The sequence below is a fragment of the Eschscholzia californica genome, unplaced genomic scaffold (assembly GCF_041429995.1).
Source record: "Eschscholzia californica isolate CP2 unplaced genomic scaffold, dmEscCali1.0.p SCAF_6, whole genome shotgun sequence".
In the NCBI taxonomy this organism is placed as follows: Eukaryota; Viridiplantae; Streptophyta; class Magnoliopsida; order Ranunculales; family Papaveraceae; genus Eschscholzia; species Eschscholzia californica.
Genome location: NW_028238483.1, coordinates 42741084 through 42762556, shown reverse-complemented (window position 1 = coordinate 42762556; position 21473 = coordinate 42741084). Strand labels below are relative to the sequence as shown.

The following is a 21473-nucleotide window of genomic DNA, read 5'->3' as shown; positions in this document are numbered from 1 at the left end:
AATAGTAAAACAAAAGAAATACAATATAATAAAAAATAGTTAATTTTTAAAATTAAAAATTATTGATTTGGTTATTTGGCCGAACCAAACTATTCAGGGCAGATTGGCTTAGATTGAATAATTAAACAAACAAGTCTTTCAGATTAGTTTGTGGATTGAACTGAAAAGATTAATTTCTGAAGCGTTATACAACCCTATTGTCAAATTATCTAGACGATCAAGTGGGGATGGAACAACTAGCCTTGTTGATAATGAAATTTATAGGATTAGACACATTAAGCCAAGTTTGTAAGAGTGACATACCATATTTATATCAACATAATGTTGGAAGTATGTTGTTATCCATTTGTTTTTGCAAAGTGATTTTTCTATTGAGAGAATATACATCTCTCACATATTCTATATATACTCTTATTTTTTATTTCACAAGATATTTTAATATAAAAATCCTTACTTTTAGTAAAAAAGAAAAAGTTGCCTATTTTGTGGCTTATAAATCTACTAGAGTTATGTGCTGGGTAGAATCAAACAGTTTCCATTGATTTTTTTTTTTCCTTCTTTCTTACTATAAAGTGTTCATTTTGGAAATAGTAGAATCAACAAGGTGAAGAAGGTTTATGCAATTTCCCTTCTTTCTCTTTCTTCATTTCATTTTCATAATCTTCTTTTTTGCATGAATGTTTATTTTTCTTAATTTGTTTTGAATCCCAAGTTCTATATTGATATTCAAAATTTGGGTAACTTCAAAAGGAATTGAAGTCAAGCTTTTGTAGTAATCTATGGTGGAAATGAATTGATTTAGTGACAAATGAAAGAAGATTTTAGTAGATTGATGAAATTCATTTAGATTTTGTAAAATGGGTTTTTGTATTTGTCTCTGTTTTGACAATTAAAAGCATGGTCCATGGACTGTAATTAGGCAATGTGGTGTTTGTGTTTATGTCTGAAGGGATTTGTTTAAATTTGAGAGAGAAGTTCAATTAGAAAGATGGTGTTTAAATTTGATTTCTATTTTGTTTGTAGTGTTATTGAGCTTACTAAAAGATGGTTGCATTTGGGAAGAAATTGAGGGAAAGACAAATTCAAGAATGGCAAAAGTATGTTTTTCTTCATCTATTTAACATCCCATATTGATTGATTCGTCAATGTTTTTAGCCATTATCTTGTGAACAAATCAAACATCATTAGCAATCCTTGGATAGAGAATTCATCTTGGTTCGACAATTTCTTTTGTAAGTGAGAATAGTTCAACATGGACCAAGAAAATCTCAAAAGCAAGAATTTAGTATCTAGGATCAAAACCTCATTGCCAATTGGGTTTGAGTTGGATGTTTACAAACTTAACAAGGTAAAATAGCTAAGCCAAAACATTACAGCCCGAAAAACTAAAAGACCAGAACTCTTCATGACACCCAACAAAGAGACACATGAAGGCTCAAAGAAAGCCCCGGTTGAGGGGCGTGAGAGACTAGTCTCACATGGACCAAGAGAAGTTTCTTTTTTTCTCGCGAAAGACCAACCGAAGTCTCGTGACCATGAACATAGTATCTAGGACCTCTCCATTCGTTACCAGCTGGTCCTGAGTTGGATGCTCACAAACTTATACTCCACTTCATTATCTAATGCCTTAAGATGGCTTCCCGATGAAGTTTTTTCACTTTTATCATTCAACCTCAATATGTATGATATTCATATCTACGACTATGAGCTGAATCTTTATATGAATAACGATTCAGTTTTGTTTGCATTTCTTCATTAATATTTTGTTTTACTAGTTAGTCTTTATCCGTATGTGTCTAGTTATTACATCAACTACAAGTTGATGAAGAAGAAAGTAAATCAATTTAATCAACAACTCATAGCTGGAGCTCAAGATCGTCGTCATGTCCTCAAAGAATTCTCTCGAATGCTGGATACTGAGGTTGAGTGAAACCATTTCTGTTAATTTTTATTAGATATCTCAAGTCGTGGGAATCTTTAACATTTCATTTTTATTCAGATTGAAAAGATTGTTCTGTTCCTTTTGGAACAACAAGGGGTACTAGCGAGCAGGATAGCGAAGCTTGGAGAAAGTCATGCAGAACTTCTGCAACAACCTGATATATCCAATATATCTGAACTTCGAGAAGCATATAGAGAAGCGGGCCGTGAACTTTTAAAGCTTCTGAATTTTGTTGAGATGAATGCAATTGGAATACGTAAGATACTGAAGAAGTTTGACAAACGTTTTGGTTACAGATTCACTGATTACTATGTTTCCTCTCGTGCAAATCATCCTTACTCGGAGCTCCAACAAGTGTTCAAGCAAGTGGTAGGGTATCGATTTCAGACTCGATCATTTCGTTTAGCAACATAGCGATCATTAGGGACATCTAGGGGTCCTTCAAACCCTTCAAGTCAAACTTTTTTCCATTTTAAATGTGACCATGGTACTACGTGTGAGAATAGTCTCGCATGAGAGTAGGGCGATCTAGCAACCAAGAATATAATGTCTAGGTCCTCTCCGCTCATTGCCAATTGGTTTTGAGTTGGATGACCACAAACTTAACACTACAAATTCATATATCTCGGCTGAAAATTTCAGTTAATAAGGCACTTACACCAAATTCCACACACCATGGATATTTATGCTTATTTCAGTCGAAATCATGACTTGACATGTACATGAACAATGATTCTTATTGAAATATGGGAAACCCACACTCTAGATAAAATTCATACATACTATTACTCCTCTAGAATGCCTAATGTTTGGGTAATACTTGCGCTTCAACGAACGTGCAGGGCATTGGAGCTGTTGTGGGGGCTATATCTCGCAATCTAGCAGAGCTTCGGGATCATCAAGGGAGCTATCACTCAATCTATGATCAACCTGCTTTTTCATTTCAGGTTTTCTCTAACTTCCATTCCGATTACAACCTATCGTTTTTTTAGTTATTGGGGAATATGGTTAAAACTTAAAACTTGCAGAGATAATATATCACGTAATTATCTGCAGGATCCTGTTATTGATTCAATAAAAACAGCAGTGGACAGGCTAACTCATTCCACAAACTTCCTCCACTTTTTAGGACAACATGCACTTATTGTGCAAGAAGAGTTGCCAACGCCCTCCAACGAACAAGTTAATGACGAAAGATACCATTTTATGTCCCTTGTATTGAACTTAGCAAACACGTTTCTTTATATGGTCAACACGTATATTGTTGTCCCAACAGCTGATAACTACTCCATGAACCTCGGAGCTCAAGCAACAGTTTGTGGCATAGTGATTGGAGCAATGGCCATAGCACAGGTGTTTTCTTCTGTCTATTTCAGTGCATGGTCAAATAGATCATACTTTAGACCTCTTGTATTTAGCAGTATTGTTCTTTTCGCCGGGAATGTTTTATATGCATTGGCATATGATATCAATTCAATTGCAGTTCTTCTAATTGGCCGTCTTTTATGCGGGTAAGGCTTTTCCTTGTTTCTCCGATATTTGAGTGAAATTTCTTGTTCCTTTTCCTTCATTTTCTGTTTAGACGTATCACATATTCTATCCATATCCGAAATCTATCTCGGGATATATATGATTTTATAGAATTTACATGATTAATTTATAACTGTTTTAGGTTCGGATCTGCGAGAGCTGTAAATAGGCGTTATATCAGTGATTGTGTACCTCTTAAAATACGGATGCAGGCTTCGGCAGGATTTGTTAGTGCCAGTGCTCTTGGGATGGCGTGTGGTCCTGCTCTTGCCGGCTTACTTCAAACTAATTTTAAGCTTTTCAAGTTAACATTTAATGAAGATACTTTACCAGGATGGGTTATGGCTTTGTCATGGTTAATCTACTTAGTATGGTTGTGGATTTCATTTAGAGAACCTGCTCGTGAAACTGATGAAGGTCCACAAGAAGCTAATTCTCGTAAGCAAAACTCTGATCTTGAGAAACCGTATTCATTAACCTAGTTCCATATTTGAAGCCTATTAATATTCTTGTGTAATGTATAGAATGTCGACTACATATTTCACGAAATTCTAGCAAGACCGTAATCTATATCAAAATAGTAAATTACTGTCTTGGTAAGCAAAACCGTGATTGTGTTATATGACATAAATTACAGAAAATAGTGCGTTAGAAAAAGGACTCGTGCAACCTCTTCTCTTAAGTCAGAAAGAAGACGATGACGATGAAGATGGAGAACAAGAATGTGATGTTAGTGATGAAGCTTCTGAAGATTCACACTCTCCTGCAACTTCAATTTCAGCAGCATATAGATTACTTACACCGTCTGTCAAGGTTCAAACCTAATTCTTGTTTCTTTCCTAAAACTTCAAAATGATATTTCCTAGTATCCGCCAACTCTTTTTTTGTCCCTTCGTATAGTTGTCATACCATATTTTTACTACATAAATATGATTCATGAAAGTAAATATATATCACTTTCGTCCGAAATCGTTTCAGGTCCAATTATTTATCTATTTCATGCTCAAATATGCAATGGAGATTTTGCTCTCAGAATCCAGCGTCGTTACCACATACTACTTTAGCTGGTCAACTAGTACAGTGGCCGTCTTCCTTGCGTGTCTTGGTTTAACAGTTCTTCCTGTAAATATTCTCGTCGGAAGTTATATTAGTAACATGTTTGAAGCCAGGTAAACTTTCCAACAGAAACTCAGAAAGATATACATAATTATATTGTTTAGCCCAACTTGGCGAATCTTTCAGATAGTATGACAAAATCATAAGAAAGAATGTGATTCAATATTATATGTTCTTCATCTTACCCGTTGATTTGATTGTAGGCAAATATTACTGGCATCGGAAGTAATGGTATGCATCGGTATATTGCTAAGCTTTAATGTAGTAAGCACGTATTCTGTGCCGCAATATATATCCTCTGCTCTTATCACCTTTGTCTCAGCCGAAGTTCTTGAAGGTAATCTTTTCTCATTCCCTAGCTTTACTTTGAAATTTGATTCGAACTCCTAAGCCAACAATGTGATTTCTTGATTAAACTAGGTGTGAATCTATCACTTCTATCGAGAGTGATGTCATCAAGGCTAGCCCGTGGGACATACAACGGAGGATTACTTTCGACAGAAGCTGGGACATTAGCTCGGGTTGTGGCAGATGGTACAATAACATTGGCAGGGTATTTAGGTGAAGGAAAGTTATTGAATGTCACCTTAATTCCTTCACTTATCATCTGTGTTGGCTCTATAATTGCCACTTTCTTCACCTACAACACTCTCTACTAATCATCCCATCTTATTTCCACTTGTATTTAAATCTCTATAACTTCATACGTTCTCTAACCAAGTCTTCTCTAAGAAAAATGAATAATGATATCGACCTCCCCTGGCACTGTGATACATTCAGCTCGAGGTTATAGTCGTAGATCTTTACGTGATACAGTTAGACGTGACACTGTCTTGTTCATGTCTTTCCAAAATTCAATATGTAATAAGTTTAGTTCAAACTTTGATGTTTCAGCTAGGGTTGATTAAGTCATGGCTCTTTTTAAATAATCAAATGTGAATATAGCAGTAGTACAATTCATTTAATGAGTTCTTTCTTTAGTACTTGGTTACACTTCTTTCTTTGATCTCCTTTTTTTTCTGTTCGAATTTTTTTCCTTTTTCCTGTTTGATAGCCAATAAATGTTGTTTCAGTAAAAATGTGTAAATAATGGGAGCCCATTATTTTAGGATAATAAATTTAGGTGGTCAATATATGGACAACCGATTATTTTAGATGGACAACTATTTTTGAGTCCCAACCTAATTGACTTTGATTTAATAAGGGGCAATTCTATAAGGCCTTGATATCAAAACCTAATTAATTTGAGGACTATAAACAAATGTACTAATAGATTAATTAGATTAGAAACTCTAATTGTCATTCATCTTCTTCATCATTCTCCTTCATCATCAATCACCTCCATCCCAACACCAACAAAACTCTTTCAACAAAAAAAAAACACCAACAAAACCCCCACCATCACCACTACACCTTCACTGGTCACAATATTTTCACCTACCACCGAATTCACCAATTAATACCATCATTATCACTACCATGACCATCACTAGCTAACATCTTAATCTTCTCCTTGACAAACACCTAGTGATTAAGAATGAAGAGATTGTGGTAAGATGAACTTCTGGTAGCTTATTCCACCAATTCAATGGCTTAAACATATAGAGGATCAAAGTCTTAGTGATTACTCCGATTTCACCATTATCACAACCGTCATTTTCAAATTTCCCGCATTTCCCTTTTAAATGCCCCTATAGAAACCAATTCCATCCCAAAATCAAACTTCAGAACTTACCCATACCACTCAAGAAGAAGATGATGGAACATGATTATCATGAATACCATGTGCTGATTTTGTAATTGTACTAGAGAGGCACAAAAGTACCAATTTCATCAGCATATACCTTATTTCATCATGGTGTGATGGATCATCTTCATCTGGACTCGTCTTTGCATCGAGAAGGTTGATAGAAATCGAACGAAATCAATTCCATTTTGTCTAGGTCTAATCTGTTTATAGCTTCAGTGAAGGTGGCTTCTTGATTTGGTAGGTCACTAGTTTATAAAATTTCTGCAACTAAAGACGGCAAGACATCGATGCACTTGGGTAGTTTAGGGTTTTGGGATTCATGACATTTTCATGTCAAATTGAGAAGAATTCAGATCAAAAGAACGGTGGAAATACAACTCGTTCTATTGATTTCCCACATTTGTAACTATATGAGAAGGAGAAGAAGATGAGGGTGAGTTGAGTTCTTCCAGCTTGTTTGAAACCATATAAATCTATAAAAGCTCCTGAGAAAACAAGATTAATTCGTAAAAGAAAAAGAGGGTTAGGCAGTTCAAAAAGAGGGAGGACTTAATAAAAGCTATAAGTCTTGGAGGACATAAGTGAAAAATAATGAAGTGATGTCCCCTAAAAGATATTGTGTCCACGTAAAATAGTTGTCCACATAAGATAATTAGTTGTCCATATATTGCCCACCTAAATTTAGAGGTGAAAGAGGTTTTAGGCATTCAATTTCTAGGTGTACGAAATTGGAGCGGGTAATAAATTTAAATCACGTATACATTGGTAAAACTACCTACCTATATGTGATATCTTTAAAAAGATAAATGTAAAATAAACGAAACTGCATTTTGATTAACACGTATTACTCGATAACATTTTGATTGTTAATGTCCCACAGAGAAATAGAATAATTTGAGATAAGCAATAGAGAGAATCAGATAAATAACTAAATGAGGGTAATTTTGGAAAGTAAAAAAAAATTATTAACAATCAAGGGAGGAATTTTTTTTTTTTTTTTGGAAACTCACTAGTTAAACCTTGAAACAAACATACTTAAAGTCCAACTAAACTTAAACCATGGATTCCATCACTTCTCGGAATCGAACTTGGGATCTCTAGAACTTTGAAGTTTATGTCAACACTTTCGACCACTTGAACAACCAAGTGCCAACCAATGAAATGTTAACAAAGGGAGTTAAATTTAAGTAAAATACAAGGTTGAAAAGACAATTGGTCACAAATTAGGAACCCAAACCTTATTTCTTGTTTTGTTATGGTTAGTTATTTTTAGTGCATTTTGTACCAAGAATTAAAATAGAAGTAGTTTGGTGTAATAAGTAAGATCCCTATTCATTCGTGAATGAGTCATGAATTCCTTGACGTTTTCTCACTCTTCACTTGAACCCTCCTCCCTCTTATAAAACCAACATTTTCTTCATCTTCTTAAACGACAAACTCTCTCTGTTTCATCAAAAATGGCTTATTCCACTACTACTACTACTCATCCCAATAAGGTATAGTAAATCATCTCTTTCTCCTTTTTTTTTTTTTTCATTTTTCATCATCATTGGATTGGATTGGATTTCTGAACTTTGTAACTAATTAGGTGTTGTTTGCAATTGGACATGGCAATGAACCTATGGAGTCGGTGACGATTATTGACGTTCTTCGTAGAGCTGGAGCTGAAGTTACTGTTGCCTCGGTTGAAAATACTAATGTTGTTGAAATGGGGTTCAAGATTAAACTTGTTGCTGATGATCATATTACTGCATTTACTCATACTACTTTCGATCTTATTACTCTTCCGGTTTGCTTCACTCCCTCTCTCTTTCTCTCTTTCGGAGTTGGTTTAACATGCATGAAACTCTAGGCAGGAATATGATGTGGCTTCCCATAATTTTCTAGACTCCTTAGACTTGGCGCACATCCCAACAATTCATTCCACTAGTTAGACAAGTTCAGATGTGGACAGTCTGTCTCCTCAACTGATGTTTAACACCAACTGGCCTAAATCTTAGTCAAACTTTCTTAAGTAGTGACTTGTCTAACTAGTAGGTTATATCGTTAGACCCTCGGTTTAGCAAATCTTGGTTATTTTGTAATTACTCTTTAGGATTCGTAGCTACGTTTTGTTATGTTTCGTTGTTATAATTGGTAGAGTTTGTTTCAGAAAATAATTTTTATTTGACTCTAAAATTTTCGAAATATATATATATATATCCATCTTAATTTCTTTAATTTTTTTTTTTGTTGAATTTAGGGGGGAATTAAAGGTTGTGAATCTCTAAGAGATTGCAAGGTTCTAGAAAACATGGTGAAACAACAAATAGAGAAAGAGAGGATTCTTTCTGCAATCTGTGCAGCTCCTGCAATTACTCTTGAACCATGGGAGGTGTTGAAGGGAAAGGAAGTATGATTTTATCACCATACTCAAAATCTTTTTTTTTTTTTCCTTAATGCATCTCTTTTGGCTTGAAATAAAAAATGTCTTTGATGTGAGTGTATATAACAAAAATGGTGAGTGCATTTAAAATTTCCCTCAGTCGACTTAAAACCAAGACATCTAAAGCGGTTGCTTCGGGACCCAAGCCGAAGAATAGCCCACTATAAGCAACCATGAGGTATACAAGATTATAAGAAAAAAACATAAAGAACTCCACTCTAGGCACGCGCAAAAATATTTAGCACATAGAAACTACGTGGTGTATATGTGAAGGTTGGATTGAACTTTCCGAGACAAAACTCAGGATCTTTTAAGTGGTGTTTGTTTTTTCTCATTGTCTGAATTTGACTCATCTAAATATTAAATCATTTGAATCAAATAAAAATATTAACAGTCATTTAGATGATTTATAGACATCACAAGTTTGACTAAAAAAAGAACATTTCAAAATCTAGCTCAAGTTAATTCAAACTTCGAGTTAGATTTCAACTCTGACTTAGAAAAAAGAAACACTACTTTAGTGCTTTTAGAAGGAAAGCATTGTGGAACTAGGTCTGTTATGTCATAATTTAACCGATTTTTATCGTCATGTGATTCTTATTTTTCGTGTCTTTGAGTGAAAAGGTCACTTGTTTTCCGGGTCTGAAGGATAAACTATCTCCTGAGGTGAAATATGTTGAATCAAGAGTACACCATTATGGGCAACTTGTGACCAGTCAAGCACCTGGTACAGGAATGGAGTTTTCTGTAGCACTAGTTCAGACATTATATGGAAAAGAAAAATATGATGAAATTGCTAAACAATTGGTGAGACAATAAAAAAATACTCTTGTTTATACTAATTCTATACGCCATACATTATTTATTGTCCTAACTCGTTAGAGATATTTGTTTTTACTCAGATACTACGTCCCCGATATGGAATAGAATATGAGTTCACTGAGTTTAATCCGACAGCGTGGACATTCAACGGTATAGAGCCACAGGTACTATCAAAGTGTAGTATAATTCGATGTGGAATTATATATGGATTTTCTTATATTTCTTTTTCAACTCATTTGATTGGGAACAGGTCCTTGTACCGATCGTCAATGACATAGATGCAATCGAAGCTACAATAATCATCGACATTCTTCGACGAGGAGGTGCAAATGTTATAGTGGCATCTCTTGAAAACGAGTTAGAAATTGTGGCTTCTCGGAACATAAAAATTGTAGCCGATGTGCTCTTCTCTGTGTTAGCTGAACAATCTTTTGACCTTATTGTGTTACCGGTAAGTTGTGTTTAGATTTTAAACTAGGTAATTAACAAGTCGGTCGTCCACTCAAAATGTCGGTCGTCCACTCAAATTGTGTTTGTTTTCTTCAAAGTCTAATACAAGTCGATCAGATGATTCAGATTAAGACAATGCACCTTAACTTTCTTATCAAAATATTTCTTAAGAATAGATCTTTTCTTCTAGGGCGGACTTCATGGTGCCCAAGCTCTTGCAAAATCGGAAAAGTTGATAGATTTGCTCAAGCAGCAAGCAAAATCAGGAAAACTCTATGGAGCAATAAGTTATTCTCCCGCTATCGTTCTAAATCCCAACGGCTTACTCGAGGTATACTCTGAACCATGTTTCAATAATCATTATTTCTCCAATTTTGACATTGTCGTATATTTTTTGATGTATGAATGTCTATTACTCGAATTATAGGGAAAAAAAAGCTATTGGGTATCCAAACACGTACAATGAGCTATCCGATAAGAGCGAAGATGAGATCAGAGTGTTGATTGACGGAAACCTTATAACTAGTAGAAGCCCAGGGACCTCTATGGAATTTGCTTTAGTAATGGTACAAAAGTTCTTTGGACACGAAGAAGCTATGAAACTTGCTAAACGTATTCTCTTCATAGATCCTAATCCTAAACTCGCCTAGTTTCAATCGGCCAATCAAAGTTTGAGTGTATTTCTAAATACCAAATAAGTTCTCTAGGCGGGGGCAGTTCATGGTTTTGCTAAGTTTATCTTTATTTACGAAGATTTATGTGATACTTCATAAGTTAGGGAACTTGTTTATGCTTGTTGTTTAGTACAATTTGCCTCGTGACTATTGTTTTTATCAGAGGTAAAATAGTCATTTGAAGTTATTTTAGATACTCCACTTGCGTCTTATATGAGTCTCATTTTTATGATTTTAATGAACGGACGTAGTTATTTCGACAAAAAGAAATGGACCAATCAAGTCACCTATTTGCTTTATATTAGATTGAGTTGTTAGGAGTTGTTTGTTCTTTGTTGCTTGATTGTTTGGGAAGTATTTCTTTTTTCTGATTTTAATGAATGGATGTAGTTATTTCAACAAAAAGATATGGACCCATGTTTTTCAAACTGACAATTTTATTTTAGTTAAGAGCACCATCTACCTAGGAGAAATGGAAATATAAAGGATTCAGCTACTCTCATAAATTGTAGTAGTTGGGTTTCATTAAAACCTCCTCTTAGGTTTTTCTTCATCTAGGAACTTCCAAGTCCATAATTCTTTTTTGTTTTGAACAAGTTTTTTTAGTTCAACAAAAAAAAAAAAACAAGCTTTTTTTTTTTTTTTGTTGAAAGAACAACAAAGTAGTTTAGATACCCTTTTTTTAACTATTGGAAATTTCAATTTCTTTTGGTTTCTATTAAATTTTTGGGGTATTTTACGAAAAGATCGTAGATAAGTGCCGTATTTTGCGAAAGGAACACGACCGCTTATTATTTTGCAATGGGATCGTGGACTAGGATTGACCAGTTAAGTTTTAACACCGTTAACTCTATCTACATTACTTAAAAAGTTATGGTTATATTTAAGTAAAGTTGTCTAATCTGACATTTGTTTTACACGAATATATCTTCTTCTGTTCATCTTCGATCTTTTTTTTTTCTCCAACCTTTGATTTTCATTGGATAATAAAGAGGTGTTGCGGATTGATCTTGTTTAACTCTTGATTTTCTTTCTTCAAAAAAGTCAGCATCTTTCTTGGCTGAAATCACTAAGTACGTAAGAGTTTTTTGCTTTGCGTTTTAGGGTTTTTTTTACTTTGTGTTTTAGGGTTTATTACTTTGTATTTTAGAGTTTTTACTTTGATTTTCACTGTATTTTAGGTTTTTTTTTACTTTGTGTTTTAGGGTTTATTACTTTGTTTTAGGGTTTATGTCAGATTAGGCAACTTTACTTAAATATAACCACAACTTATTAAGCAATGTAGTTAGTACTAACGTTGTTAATATTTAACAGTGTCAAAACTTAACGGCGTTAAAATTTAACTGGTCAATCATAGTCCACGACCCCTTTACAAAATAATAAACGGTCATGTCCCTTTCGCAAAACACAGTACTTATCTACGACCCTTTCGCAAAATATTAATCCGATGAGCTAACTCCGTTATTTTTTAACATATGATCAAAAGAATGTTTGAGTTTTTTCTTTACATAATTTTTTAATAAAACATTCTAAATTTAGGAAAATAGATTTTAAATTGTTGATTTTTGAATCGATCTGATCTTCACATTGACACCTTGTAATCATCCCATGCCCTGATCAAAGAAATAGTACTATGGTCTAATTTTTCTATAATTTTTATATAAATTTTGAAAAACAATTTTGTGTTTTGGATTGCAACCCAACTCTAAAAGTAACTATCTTTTTTTTTTTTCTTTCGGGAAGAACAACTATCTTTCTCTTAATTTGCTTACTTTTTCTGTTTCCTTGCCTAAAAGCTGAAATTGATGGATTTGGTCACAATTAAATTAGAGTTAAGAGGGGTAGATGGGTACCATTAGGTCTGCAATAAATAGTGACTAGGACCTCTTCCTTAATGAGCAATCCTTATACACCATTGATATTGGATAGTTATACAACGTGGTTAGAAAAATGATCTTATATAATTGATGTAATACAGTTGTGTGCGATCAAATCGATTTCCACGTTATTTAAATAAAATCTATTTGTGGACCTCAACGTAATTAAGGAAGCCTAACGTAATTGATTTGTAGATGCATCATCAAAAGTTATTATTGCCATCTGTTGTTGTTTTCAATATTTTTGAGATTTGGAACAGTAAAATATCCAAAATTAATATTGAGATTCAGAACGATAACAAATCCAAAATCATTATTGAGATAACCAGTAGTGGAACGCAGAGACAATCACCCCACATACCTAACTTAGTATCCATTGTTACTGTAGTCCTTTTTATTTTCGAAAAACACTAGCTAGGGAAGGAACAAATTCTTATTTGTTACCATGTAATGTCACGCTAATAATGTTTGTTTTGTACTTTTGTGTTATATTATGTTGTTAACTAAATATGGGTCGAACATTTAAAATATAACAATAAGAAGAGAGACATACCACTGTCATTATTTTTGTTTCAAATGGTTATTTATCTTTATGATTTCTATTGTTGGTCATTTTTCAACCATATTTATTTCCACAAAAGCTTTTATAAACACCACTTTTTTTTGTGGTTTCTAAAAAATATTTATGATTAATGATATAATTACCCTTATAAGAACCACAACAAGGTGGAAAAAGACATGCTTGTAGACATATAGAGCTCTGAGTGAGAGAGTGAAGTTAAAGAGAGAAAGTAGAGAGAGAGGGAATGAAAGGGTAATTGATCTCATGCATTTTACATTTCAACAAGTATATAAAAAAGAAGAAGAGAGAGTTGAAATCTTTAAATGAGTGAAAGTTGATAATTTTTAAATTAGTGAGGTTTCTTTAAAACTTTCTTTTGTTGAAAGAGGTTTCTTTAAAACTTGGGGGGGTTAAAGTGCTCTTTGTACTTGTGTTTATAGTCGGCGTTATCATCGATTATATTCAAGACTTTTAATTATTTAAAGGACATCCGTCCTTATTCACTCATCTTCAATTCATACCCACCATTTCCCTCTAAACAAAAATGGCCATCTTTGAGTTCTCACTCAGATTGGTTGGAATTCTTACCATACTATTCTCTTTTCATGGCTTTTGCTCCTCTCAACAAGGTATGTTAATTTATTTACTTACATTTTTGGATCATATATTTTTCCCATATAAATTGAAACAATAATGTAAAAGTTCTGCGATTTTGATTTCAATCATCTTATGGTTTTCGAATAATAAGGATACATAATTTTTGTTTTTCGTAAATTTCGTGTTTTAGAATTTGAAACAATTAGTTGTGAATTTAGGTTTCAAGCACATTTTTTGTAAATAGAGATATTTTCTTATGAAATGATGGGTTTCCCCTTCATGTCAGGTTTCTTATTAAAGCATATCTATCGAGTGAAAATTGAAAACAGAATGTCGTTGTTTCAAATTTTTATGATATTTCAAAGTCAAATGTTAATGAATTTTTTTTCACAATTATTCTTTTAAAAAAGTTCATAGTTTTTCTTTATAAAATTTTAAATATGTTGTTACTTGTTATGAAATTGAGATAATAATGTAGCAATTGGGATTTTTTTTTTATCCTTGTGACAAACTTTTTATACGTATGCGTACATGTATTTGCAGATCCAAATTACAGCTTTGTTCAACACGCAACATCAGCACCAAATGTGTCATACTATGACTACATAATCGTCGGTGGAGGAACGGCAGGCTGCCCATTAGCCGCTACTCTATCATCGAACTACAAAGTTTTATTAATCGAAAGAGGTGGATCACCTTATGGAAACCCAAACATCACAAATTTAAGTTCATTTGGTTATCCACTTTCGGATCCCTCTCCTACTTCACCTTCACAACGATTTATATCAGAAGACGGTGTAATTAACGCACGTGGCCGAGTTTTAGGTGGAGGAAGTTGTTTAAATGCGGGCTTTTATACACGGGCAGCCCCTGAATATGTTAGAGATGTCGGATGGGATGGTAAACTCGTAAATGAATCGTATAAATGGGTAGAGAAAATTGTAGCATTCGAACCTCAAATGCTAGGGTGGCAAACGGCAGTAAGAGATGGATTATTAGAAGTTGGCATTTTACCTAATAATGGATTTACTTATGATCATATTAATGGTACTAAAGTTGGTGGTTCAATCTTTGATCGTAATGGACATCGACATACTGCCGCCGATTTACTTCAATATGCTAACCCTAAAGGACTTACTGTTTTATTACATGCCACAGTCCACAAGATCTTGATTAGAACCAAAGGTAACTATTTTATGTCGACATTGTACGATAAAAATTCAGAAATTCTTAAGTGTTGCAAAACCAATTATTAAAACAATTGACAAAATACAAATGAAATCCGAGAAGCAAAATCTATATAACAAAAAGAGAAGTCTAAAAACATATTTATTTTGAAAACAGTAAGATTCGAACTCTAACAATCAGTGTCATTTAAATGAAGTGTGCTTCAAAATGAGTGAAAACACAAGTTATAGAGTTCTAAACTTGTTGACTATTTATGTGGAAATAGGGAGAGCAAGGCCAAAGGCACACGGAGTCTTATTCATGGATGAAAATGGAGTGATGCATAGAGCTTACTTGAACAAAAAAGGTTCATCAAAAAATGAGATCATCATATCTGCAGGAGCATTGGGGAGTCCTCAATTGTTAATGTTAAGTGGTGTGGGACCAGCTGAACATTTAAGGTCCCACAATATTGATGTAGTAGTTGACCAACCATTAGTAGGTCAAGGGATGTCAGACAATCCAATGAATGCCATATATGTCCCTTCACCTCTTGAAGTTGAAGTCTCACTCATTCAAGTTGTGGGTATTACTCAACTTGGTACATATATTGAAGCTGCTAGTGGTGAAAATTTTGCTTCTGGTGGACCTCAAAGAGATTTTGGCATGTTTTCACCACAGGTATATATATATTTCTTCACCTTTATAGGTGCTTTTTTTTTAGGGTTTATGAATATTTTAGGGAGTCTTTTGGAATTTTTCACCTTTTCAGGTATGTATATACAAAAAATCTCAGTATAAGATTTTTTTTATACGTCTCTCTCTCGTTAAGAAAACGTAAGTTTTTGCCCGGCCACTATCTTGTCCGGGAATGTGGTTGGCTAAGATATAAAGAGAGACCAGGCCTGAGTTAGAGGCACAACATTCTATCTCGGTTGTTCTCATTGACTCTCAGCTCTTGGTTTTGGTTCCCTCTCGTGCTAAGTCTGAACTTGTCTATACAGAAACCCCACCAGAATAAAAACTAGAGTTCTAGAAATTGAGTGAAAATCCTAATATGGTTTCCTCTTGAAACTAGAGGAAACTCTCGATCTGGGTAGTAATGGGACTATCATCTTTGATATAACAGTTTACTGATTTTTGTAAAAAATGATTAAGATCTTCAGATCCACATTTTGCAAAAAGAACAAAAGAAATAATAACGTGAATTTTCAACTCCCGCTAATTTCATAGTTTGATTAAATGTATCGTCTTAAGTTCTTAACCAAAAATCTGATGAGTTCATGAGAACAAGATAATTTTTAGTAGTAATAGTTAAGAGATGAGGTTAATTTGTGGATGTGAATTATTGATAAACAGACAGGGCAAATCTCAATTGTGCCACCAAAGCAAAGAACACCAGAAGCAATAAACAAAGCAGTGGAGTTGATGAATAGTCTTGATTCAAGAGCTTTTAGAGGAGGATTTATACTTGAAAAAATCATGGGTCCAATCTCAACTGGTCATCTTGAGCTCACAACCAAGAACCCTAATGCCAACCCATCTGTCACTTTCAATTACTTCAAAGAACCTCAAGATCTACAAAGATGTGTTGATGGTGTCAAAACCATTGAGAAGGTTGTCCAATCTAAAGCTTTCTCAAAGTTCAGGTATATCTATCACCTCTTCGCCCCGTATTATTCTTACACTTCGTTTACACCCTTGCGTTCTATCATTTCCCACCACCATTACAATGAATATTTTCGTATAGTATTTCGTTTTTCCAACACAACGACATATCTAACTAACTATGTGAAAAGTATAGGTACCCTTACTTATCATGGCAAGCTCTAGTAAACATGACAGCAGGATTTCCAGTGAACTTGCTACCAAGACACAACAATACTTCAACATCATATGAACAATTTTGTAAAGATACAGTGATGACAATATGGCATTACCATGGAGGTTGTCAAGTTGGTAGAGTTGTCGATCACGACTATAAAGTTCTTGGTGTCGATGCTCTTCGTGTTATAGATGGTTCGACATTTCACTATTCACCCGGTACTAATCCTCAAGCGACAGTTATGATGCTCGGAAGGTAAATATGTTTGTCTATTCCGTACCACCAATACCGCCGATATTTGCTACAAACTTTTTGCTAGGGTCTATACCGTAACTATATATCATTAAACAGTCGAGAGTTCTACAAATTATCACCTTTTCTTACATATTATGGCGTACGCTTTAGTTATCGAATTGTTTCACTAGTAAATATATCATAGCTAGAGTTATTTGTAACGACACTCTCTGAATGATAACGATGATGTAGGTACATGGGCATAAGGATTCTTGATGATAGGATTACAACAGAAGAAAGATCTGCTTAAGAAATACTTAATCTCAGGGTCCTAAAAGGAAGAAAAATACTTGAAAGGGTGTTTTTGTCTTTCTTTTGTTTACTCTTTTTTCAGTTTTTGGTTTTGGAAGTCTATGAACTTCACAATTAAGCTTTTCAAATTTTAGGGTTGTTTATGTAAAGTGAAAAAAGGAAATATAATTAAATAAATAGTTGTCTTTTATCTTTTTCTTGTTTAGTTGTGTCTTATATGATTAATGATATTTAATGAGTTAGGCTCATATTAAATGAGTTAGGCTTGGTGTCAACCCACTATTATCATGGTAATCTTTTGCCAACTCTTTGTGTCCAACAAAGGCCAAATGATATCAAGCAAAAGATGTAGTCTTGGGTGAGGTGTGGTTCTGGGTCTCTCTCACCCCAAAAGCTAGCTCAAGCGCTAAGATTTTTTCCATACCTAGTGGTGGTGGTTTTGAGCCTCTCTTACTCCTAAAACTAGCTCAAGGGGTAAGGTTTTTCGCAAAAGCTAGTCAGTCTTGGGTAAGGTTTTGTTGCCACATTTCGTGATCTCTTCATCAAAAGAAAGCATCTCTTCAATCTCAACATGAAGCATGACAGAGAGATATATCTAGAGAGATTTAGAGAGAGAAAGAGAGAAGTCTAATAATGGAAACCAGAATCTAACATGTTGGCAAACGAACATTTCAAGACTTAGCCCATCCTGAGACTGAAAAGAAGGAAAGGAAAAAAAGGATGCTGGGACTTCAAATGTGGGGGCAAAAGCAAACAGAGAATTTGGATATCCATAGGATAACTCTAATTGGATATGCCATTTTACCAGGGCTTATTCTAACTTTTTAGGGTCTGTAAAGAGAAGAAATGTCTTATAAAGCTCAACCCACATCCATCCAAGAAAACCCAAGAAGCGAAAAATGGTGGAAGCGAGTCAAATCGGTTTCTACTTTCGACTACTACTACTACTATAAGCTAACTAGTTGTAGGGCGTCTCTCCATTGGCAGGTAGTAGCTATCTCCTAGCTACTCCCGTGAAAAATGCAGCTAGTTGCTAGTTTATGATCTTTTACCCCGCCAAAGGAGAGTTGCCCTCTGACTACTTCAGCTTAATACTTCTCATGTTTCCTTCATAGGTTTATATGTATATCTATGTGTGTGTGTGTGTGTATCTAGTCTCAGTGGTTGTGATTGTGTTCATGACATCATTAGAAACTAAAAGTTCGAGTGTTTATATTTCCCATCGGGTCACTCAATTAGGTGTTAATCGAAGAACATACGTGACACTGACAGTATCACACAAAGAGAGTAGATCATTAGCATCAAGAACCATTTTCTTATGGATTAGACATTCAGGATCTTGAAATAGAATCCAAATACAGAGTCAAAGTAGAACAGTAGCGAGTAGCAATTCACTTACTATATTGAAAGTTTCAATATCGTTAAAACAGAGAAAGTATGATAATTCATACCTTCGTGAGTCGTGACAGATCTTAACTAAGTTGACCATACTTGGTGTATAATCATAAGTATGACATAACAGGTGTCCATATTTATCCACCATGTAAAGTCGAGATAAAAACTATAACATCCTTGTCTTCTAAAGTTGTATCGAGCTGCCCACTTAGTTCCCAATCACAATCATTTATTAGAACTAAAACACCAGGTCTCCTGCAAGTATTATTCAAGAAATGTCAATACAAGACCGAGAGGAAGAACGAAACGGGAAAAACAAGATTCTGTGAGAAATGGTAGTATTTCCACGATCATTTTGAGGAACCCTTTTTTGTTTGTTGGAACTTACACTGTATCTCCTTTCATGAACATTTCAGGCCTCTCCTTGATTAGATTAGTTCGAACCCAAGACAGCAAGCCTCTCATTGTCAACTGAGACGATTACAGGAAAGCTTAAAGCTTGAGTTAAAGTTTAGAGAGAGAAAGAACATACTTCAATCAATGTAAGCGTTTTGTTAAGATAAGAGGAAGAGGGAGTTACCTTCTCATTTCCAACTTGATCAACTACAACATTATGGATTTTCACTGATTGGCAAAGAAGCTCGAGTCCACCACTGCAACGGAATAACACATTAATGACCAAAATGGACCAAAGCAAGAGAAAAACATAAGCACGAGTAATTCAGAACTGCAAACGAGGACCATGATAGGACCCAAGATTATGTTAGCATAGGGAGCATGATTGATGATACCTCGCGGATAAGCTTACTTTCTATAGCCCGTAATTTGGATCGTCTTTGGTCAAAGAAGAGTCTAAAGAGCGACTAGGTTGTTAGCTAGCTTATTGAACAAACCAAACAAAAGCATGAATCAAATTGTATGTAGTATGACCCTCGTTCTAATTTCGAAACAAGTCTCTACTGAATAAAGAAAACCATATCATTTTATCTCAAAGGGTAATTGATCTCTCCCTGAGTCGGTATTATCTTCTTAAAAAGGAAAATTGGGAACTAAATTAAGCCCAAATTGGATTTTTGATCAACAATTCAAATATTTGGTTATGCATCAGCTACAAGTTTCAGTATTTAGTATTTTGTGCATCAATACAGTGCTATGCACCAAAGAAAATGACCTAATTTCTGGTTTGAATTGAGTTGTTATGGGGTAAAAGATTAAATTGGGATATCAAGGCTGAGAATTCATAACAGAGTTAATCAGAAATTAGAGTTGAGATGAATGCAAATTTGCAACTAAAATCAAGAAATAGAGAAGAATTACCCGAATTCGAGAGTAAGTTGCATCTTTCAAATTTGGCTCTTCAAGGGGTTCTCTGAAAACCCTAGTTTTTGCTCCAAGCTTGGACTTCGTTTTCCAAGCAATAAATTCGCGGGATTACCTTCCCGGGAATGGCTGAGGGCGCCCCTCCTTTTCACGGTGGGCCTCATAATTTGTTAATGCCGCTGCTTTAGAAACGACAATGTTTAGTGACACCCATTATAAAACTTCCTAATTTTTTTTTTTTTTGTAAAGATATCACTCTTCTTCTTCACCACCATAACGGCTCCACTTCTATCGACAACCACCACTATTTTCGACGTTGGTGGTGCTGACCAATGGGAGTGACTTGTGACGGTGAAGACGAACAGGCGAGAGAGAGAGAGAGAGAGGATGACCATATAAATATATTCTTAGGTCTTTAAGATTAGTCTACCCTTTTGCAACCAAAAAGAAACACATAGTCTGCACTCTAGGATTAGCACCATGCCCACCCAATAATATGAAAATTAAGACAGGACTTGTCGATTTGGACCAACATGAGCCATTATAAACTATTATGCAGTACCCATCATATTCAAATTTGACTTGTAAACCAAAGAGTTGGTAGTTCGATATTAAAGTTGTGTAGTTATTGTTTTTCAGAATTCATACGTAACATGTTGTATCTTCTTTTTCTTTAGTAAAATTTGTATTTATATCATAATTAGGGATCTAAAAATAAGTAAGTAGATCGAACAACAAGATAAGCAATTATGGTAGCTAGGTTTGTCAACTTAAATTTAGCTAAGGAGAAGTGTGAATACTCTCTACCTAAACTAAAATATGGATCACAAGATCCAATTCCATCAAATCTGGGGCTGGAATTTGAACCTTTCCAAAATGACAGCCGAGTATAAAACACAAATATAAAAAATTGGGATTCTTTTTCTTTGAATCACATGTTGTGCATGTGCACAAATGGACAGCCATCTCTTTATTATTTTATAGACACACAAAGATTTTCGATCTACTTATCACACTCCCCGAGTCACAGTCGGGACGCAAATATTTTTTTTATTATCCATGATTAACTAGAATATGAAAATTTAGAGACTCAATTTTTAGTAGTAAATAGATTGTTTTACGAGGCAATTCACTTACTATTCTAGTATTAAAAAGAAAAGTAGATGCAATCTAGTGGCGAAAAAAGTTAGTCGGAAATATTAAAAAGGCCAATTCACTTCTTCCATCACCGAAGAATTTTACAACAAAAAAAATACCGAAGAAAACAAGATAATTGACCGTTTCAAATGTCAAAATTGTGAGAGCAATTATAGATAACTCTGCACGAACTTAAACTAATCTATAAAATATAATAAGATATTAGATTTGACATATTACTTATATAATTGGAGAGGAGTGTATTTTTTTTTTTTTAATATATTCTCATCTTTAACATTTAAAATTTTACCTCTCAAACTTATCTCTGAATGGTCGAG

The 21473-nt window shown here is 34.4% G+C and overlaps 4 protein-coding genes across 6 annotated transcripts; 3 read left to right on the top strand and 1 right to left on the bottom strand.

Annotated features, from left to right (window-relative positions):
- The first annotated feature begins 326 nt into the window (after positions 1-326).
- LOC147535220 (SPX domain-containing membrane protein At4g22990-like) lies at positions 327-5568 on the top strand. 2 transcript variants are annotated; one of them, XM_086646260.1, is made up of 11 exons: positions 327-613; positions 1024-1097; positions 1801-1921; positions 2000-2311; positions 2785-2889; positions 2999-3453; positions 3615-3910; positions 4110-4285; positions 4451-4641; positions 4792-4925; positions 5009-5568. In XM_086646260.1, the coding sequence occupies exons 2-11, from the start codon at positions 1045-1047 to the stop codon at positions 5245-5247; spliced, it is 2082 nt and encodes a 693-aa protein (XP_086502386.1). In that variant the 5' UTR covers positions 327-613; positions 1024-1044; the 3' UTR covers positions 5248-5568. The 2 variants fall into 2 exon arrangements, with proteins under 2 accessions (XP_086502386.1, XP_086502387.1); XM_086646261.1 differs by having other exon boundaries at positions 338-604.
- A 1831-nt stretch (positions 5569-7399) lies between these two features.
- On the top strand, positions 7400-10824 carry LOC147535219 (protein DJ-1 homolog B-like). The gene is made up of 8 exons (XM_086646819.1): positions 7400-7834; positions 7927-8127; positions 8581-8730; positions 9388-9570; positions 9666-9749; positions 9836-10036; positions 10226-10366; positions 10463-10824. Exons 1-8 carry the CDS (start codon positions 7796-7798, stop codon positions 10499-10501), a joined length of 1038 nt encoding a protein of 345 aa, XP_086502945.1. The 5' UTR covers positions 7400-7795; the 3' UTR covers positions 10502-10824.
- A 1812-nt stretch (positions 10825-12636) lies between these two features.
- Positions 12637-17475, top strand: LOC147535218 (Glucose-methanol-choline (GMC) oxidoreductase family protein). Of its 2 annotated transcripts, XM_086646816.1 has the most exons (6): positions 12637-13777; positions 14289-14930; positions 15199-15593; positions 16272-16561; positions 16717-16992; positions 17224-17475. In XM_086646816.1, exons 1-6 carry the CDS (start codon positions 13693-13695, stop codon positions 17279-17281), a joined length of 1746 nt encoding a protein of 581 aa, XP_086502942.1. In that variant the 5' UTR covers positions 12637-13692; the 3' UTR covers positions 17282-17475. The 2 variants fall into 2 exon arrangements, with proteins under 2 accessions (XP_086502942.1, XP_086502943.1); XM_086646817.1 differs by lacking the exon at positions 17224-17475 and having other exon boundaries at positions 13325-13777; positions 16717-16996.
- A 1103-nt stretch (positions 17476-18578) lies between these two features.
- On the bottom strand, positions 18579-20153 carry LOC147535217 (ubiquitin-related modifier 1 homolog 2-like). The gene is made up of 4 exons (XM_086646818.1): positions 19996-20153; positions 19259-19331; positions 19067-19149; positions 18579-18933 (listed from the first exon to the last, which is right to left on the bottom strand). Exons 1-4 carry the CDS (start codon positions 20016-20018, stop codon positions 18816-18818), a joined length of 297 nt encoding a protein of 98 aa, XP_086502944.1. The 5' UTR covers positions 20019-20153; the 3' UTR covers positions 18579-18815.
- Positions 20154-21473: the final 1320 nt, after the last annotated feature.

What these genes read in the sequence shown, in the direction of transcription:
- LOC147535218 (XM_086646816.1), top strand. Translation starts at nt 13,693, where the DNA reads ATGGCCATCTTTGAGTTCTCACTCAGATTGGTTGGAATTCTTACCATA. An exon ending in CTTTTGCTCCTCTCAACAAG is followed by an intron (nt 13,778 to 14,288) that starts GTATGTTAATTT and finishes ATGTATTTGCAG; the next exon opens with ATCCAAATTACAGCTTTGTT. An exon ending in TTGGCATGTTTTCACCACAG is followed by an intron (nt 15,594 to 16,271) that starts GTATATATATAT and finishes ATTGATAAACAG; the next exon opens with ACAGGGCAAATCTCAATTGT.
- LOC147535220 (XM_086646260.1), top strand. Translation starts at nt 1,045, where the DNA reads ATGGTTGCATTTGGGAAGAAATTGAGGGAAAGACAAATTCAAGAATGG. An exon ending in CTCGAATGCTGGATACTGAG is followed by an intron (nt 1,922 to 1,999) that starts GTTGAGTGAAAC and finishes ATTTTTATTCAG; the next exon opens with ATTGAAAAGATTGTTCTGTT. An exon ending in AACAAGTGTTCAAGCAAGTG is followed by an intron (nt 2,312 to 2,784) that starts GTAGGGTATCGA and finishes ACGAACGTGCAG; the next exon opens with GGCATTGGAGCTGTTGTGGG.
- LOC147535217 (XM_086646818.1), bottom strand. Translation starts at nt 20,018, where the DNA reads ATGCAACTTACTCTCGAATTCGG. An exon ending in CAACTTACTCTCGAATTCGG is followed by an intron (nt 19,332 to 19,995) that starts GTAATTCTTCTC and finishes ATTCCGTTGCAG; the next exon opens with TGGTGGACTCGAGCTTCTTT. An exon ending in ATCAAGTTGGAAATGAGAAG is followed by an intron (nt 19,150 to 19,258) that starts GTAACTCCCTCT and finishes TAATCGTCTCAG; the next exon opens with TTGACAATGAGAGGCTTGCT.
- LOC147535219 (XM_086646819.1), top strand. Translation starts at nt 7,796, where the DNA reads ATGGCTTATTCCACTACTACTACTACTCATCCCAATAAG. An exon ending in TCGATCTTATTACTCTTCCG is followed by an intron (nt 8,128 to 8,580) that starts GTTTGCTTCACT and finishes TGTTGAATTTAG; the next exon opens with GGGGGAATTAAAGGTTGTGA. An exon ending in ATCCCAACGGCTTACTCGAG is followed by an intron (nt 10,367 to 10,462) that starts GTATACTCTGAA and finishes CTCGAATTATAG; the next exon opens with GGAAAAAAAAGCTATTGGGT.